Consider the following 3,695-nt stretch of genomic DNA (forward strand, 5'->3'; position numbering starts at 1 on the left):
CTTATGTGATTACATGTAAAACGGAGCTGACGTGGCACTCATGTGGGAAAAATATGTCAACCCGTCGTATGTTTTTTTTCCTCTCTTTCTTTTTTCTTTTTTTTTGTTAACTTCCTCCATTGTTTTCTTTCTTAGCTACCAGTTCGTTTGCGGAAAATATTCTTTGGAAAATATTTTCGAAGTCATTTTCCTGGAAAATGTTTTCCCGAACATAATTTTCCGGTGTTCGGCGATCAATATGAAAAAATTTCGGAAAATATTTTTCACCGGCGGCCAGCGATCGGCGTGGCGGCCGGTGGCGGCGGAGGGGCGGCGCGAGGGCTGCGGTGGCTGCAGCCGCCAGCAGTGCCGGCCCGCTGCCGGCGACCAGCCGCAGGCGTGCGGCCGGCCAGGCATGAGGCGCGGTGGCGGCGACCGGCGCGGGCACTTCCTCTCCCACGGAAAATATTTTCCCTCTCATGGGCAATTTCCTTTCAATTTGGGGAAAATGATTTCTCTTTGTGAAAAGAGGAAATCATTTTCCTCAAAACAATGAAGGATTTGGGGGTGGGGAAGGAAAATGTTTTCCCACCCCGAACACCGGAAAACGCGGAAAATATTTTCCGGAAAAATATTTTCCGCAAACGAACACAGCCTTAGTTTGGGGACGGTGAGGACAATAGCGATAATAATGGTAAGGGCGGCGGCAGCAAGGGCTGCGGCAAAGGCGAAGGAGGAAGAAATAAAAAATCTTGACTAAGGGTAAATGTACGGAGCGAGTCTAAGTTTGAGATTTTTGGTATCACAAAAAAGTTTAGGGTAAATGTGTCACATATATACAAATCTGGGAATTTTTGTGTCACGAAAAATGTTTGGGATAATTGTATCGCACGGCTACAAATTTGGGGCAAATTTGTCACACTGATACAAATTTGAGGTTTTTGGCATCACAAAAGATAGATCTGAATAAATGTGTCACGATGGACATAATTTAGGGTATTTGGTAGCTTTTTACCCTTTATTTAAAAAAAAAGATTCAAATTTCGTTTCCACCCTCGTGATTACAAATTTATAAGTAGCTCCATTCAAGGGTTAATTTGTCTATCGAGTGGTAATCGAATTGATCTAATGAATTGTCGACAACGACACGTTAGTTATCCAGTCGCGGCAAAGATAAATTATACGTGCAAAGCTAATTTTATAAATTAGACTTTATTATGTTTATCATCTCTCAGACGGACTAGAACTGATGATGGGAGTAACAACACATCCTGGGGAGTGTGGTAGATATGGGTAAAAGATTTGATGCGGGAAGATAGAATCGTAGATTAGGGTTCTTAGCTTTTCTAGGAGTGAAACCAGCACGAGAAAGATTTGCTTTGGAACTTCTCTCGAAAGTTCAAATCAGATCATCAAGAACAGTGCACGCGAATGAGTTTTTTAAGCAAAAAAAAAAAAAGGGAAAAGAAAAGAGAGCTTCTCGTCCTTAAATGAACCTCCCAACTTCCCCTGTTTCCGCTCTTCATTGGTAAAATCACAGAAGCAGAGTAAATATTACATGCCCACCGGCGCGCCGTTTCCACTTTCTTTGCTTGCACTCTTCTCCAATTCCATCACTCTCTCTCTGTCTCTCTCTCATGGAACTATTGGTATAAAAGCCTGACAAAAGCCTTAGCTGTCTCTGCTCTGTTCTCGAGTCTCTCGACCCTGTCTTCGTCTTCAGAAACAGAGAAGAAACTTTTGCTTGAGAAAAGATGGTGACCTTCGTTACTAGATTTTCAATATTTTGAGTTCTTTCGAATTTTTGGGGGATCTTGTGAGATGGGTCATTGAATTTTCCATGTGGGTGTTGTGCCCTTCTTTCTTTCTTTTTTTGGGTCAGGTCGGTGGTGGTGGTGGTGGTGGGGGTTCAAATATTCCCCGGTGGCTCCGAATTCTCCTCGGAGAGAAGTTCTTCGATCCGTGCGGTGTTCACGACTGTGTGAAGAAGAACGAGAAGAACACGTTTTGCTTGGATTGCTGCGTCAGCATTTGCCCTCATTGCTTGCCTCCTCATCGCCATCACCATCTCTTGCAGGTTCGCATCTCCACCCAAAATTCACCCTTTTTACTACTAAAACAGCGTGTCTTGAATTTTGCTTCAATTCATCATTTCTTTGTGATTTTTTCTCAGATAAGGAGGTATGTGTACCACGATGTCATTCGCTTGGATGATGCGCAGAAACTACTCAACTGTTCCCTCGTCCAAGTAATATCAGAGTCTCTGCGCAGACGCGTGCCCCTAAAATATGCTACCGTTCTTGTTTTTTTTCCAATTGAACTTATTTTGATGAATGTATCGTTTTGATAAACAGCCATACACAACAAACAGCGCGAAAGTGGTGTTCTTGAACCAGAGGCCAATGTCTCGGCCATTCAGAGGCTTGGGCAACTTCTGCGTCACTTGTGACCGAAGCCTCCAAGAAGGCTTCCTCTTCTGCTCTCTCTCATGCAAGGTCCAATCCCATTCTTACTAAAACTGAAATTGAATTACTCGAGGTCGACCCCGATTATCCTCGAGCTACTTGGAACTCGAGACGAATCGAGTTCGGTTCGAGTAATGCACGAATTAAGCTCGAGCAGCTCGACTCTGCTCAGAACTTAGTTTGGATTAGCTATTTCTTCTTTCTTGGTCGAGTTTCATCTTTCATCCTAAAAATGCAGGTCCACCACCGAATGACCAAAAAAATTGGCCTCGAGAAACGGCTCCAAAACCACAGCTGTGAGCCCCTTCCATCACTGAACAAACCATCCAACGAGGGATTCCCGGAGCTCGAAGATGGACACGTCACCCTCGACTCGGTCCTCGATTTGCCCGTCTCGCCGCCCGCGTCCCCCGACTCAACCCCCAGCGCCGAGTTCGTCAGGAGGAAGCGCAGCCGCCCGGTCCCGATGACCCGGGTGACGGGTCGGCTCAGGTGCCTGCCGGCGACGGACGTGGCCGGCTTCGTTAACCGGCGGAAGGGCATCCCTCACCGGTCGCCCCTGCACTGACCACGTGGCGGGAGACGACTGGGCACGCCCTCCTGACGGATTTCGGCGATCTGACAAGAAACACACCGGCTTCTCTTTTTGTTTTCTTCTCTTTTGTAAAGTGATTATCATCATTGTACAGATGTATGCGTGCATGGTTGCATCTGCCGGTGTCAATTAAACGTTGCGAATTAACCCCGTCAGTTTACCATAACTAGCTAGACAGCATTTCGTGTGGTCTTATGTAGGCTGCTGAATCATATCTCTATCCTTTGATCTGTTGGATTTCGTCTGTACAAATGTGTTCAATGCGGAAGACAAAGGGTATCGAAGAGCAGCAACTGTTTTAAATGCGATTCGATGGCCAGCTTGCCGGTGATTTCGCGGGGACTGACTGACTCTTCGCCGCACTGCGCATGAAAAAGTTGAATTTTGGAAACTGGGGGAGAGAGAAAATAATGCGGTTGCCAATAATTTCGCCCCAAATTGAATGACTCCCTCTTTTTTCCGGAGTGGATTACTTGCTGATAATAATGGTGTTCATATAATTCAAGGGGCAGGCTCGAAAAGTTCTTTTGGGGCAACATAGTGGGGTCAATTTTACGACTTGCCAAATGATGGGATGAACGGGGATCGATCGTGCAATCTACAGTGCCTAGTTGAGACTTCGATCACATGTTGAGCTCGTTATAGTGTTCTTTTCT

General features: G+C 45.7%; 1 protein-coding gene across 1 annotated transcript; it reads left to right on the forward strand.

The window, feature by feature from the left end:
• The first annotated feature begins 1,804 nt into the window (after nt 1-1,804).
• Nucleotides 1,805-3,276, forward strand: LOC130139962 (protein RGF1 INDUCIBLE TRANSCRIPTION FACTOR 1-like). The gene is made up of 4 exons (XM_056318013.1): nt 1,805-2,056; nt 2,153-2,227; nt 2,334-2,474; nt 2,683-3,276. The coding sequence occupies exons 1-4, from the start codon at nt 1,820-1,822 to the stop codon at nt 3,010-3,012; spliced, it is 783 nt and encodes a 260-aa protein (XP_056173988.1). The 5' UTR covers nt 1,805-1,819; the 3' UTR covers nt 3,013-3,276.
• Nucleotides 3,277-3,695: the final 419 nt, after the last annotated feature.

This window comes from Syzygium oleosum, unplaced genomic scaffold (genome assembly GCF_021117445.2).
Source record: "Syzygium oleosum isolate NSW1041296 unplaced genomic scaffold, Sole_v2.1 Sole_v2.14, whole genome shotgun sequence".
In the NCBI taxonomy this organism is placed as follows: domain Eukaryota; kingdom Viridiplantae; phylum Streptophyta; class Magnoliopsida; order Myrtales; family Myrtaceae; genus Syzygium; species Syzygium oleosum.

Excerpts from the sequence above, each read along its gene's own strand:
- LOC130139962 (XM_056318013.1), top strand. The coding sequence starts at position 1,820 with ATGTGGGTGTTGTGCCCTTCTTTCTTTCTTTTTTTGGGTCAGGTCGGT. Across the intron at positions 2,057-2,152 it reads GCCATCACCATCTCTTGCAG|ATAAGGAGGTATGTGTACCA; the intron begins GTTCGCATCTCC and ends ATTTTTTCTCAG. Across the intron at positions 2,475-2,682 it reads TCTGCTCTCTCTCATGCAAG|GTCCACCACCGAATGACCAA; the intron begins GTCCAATCCCAT and ends CTAAAAATGCAG.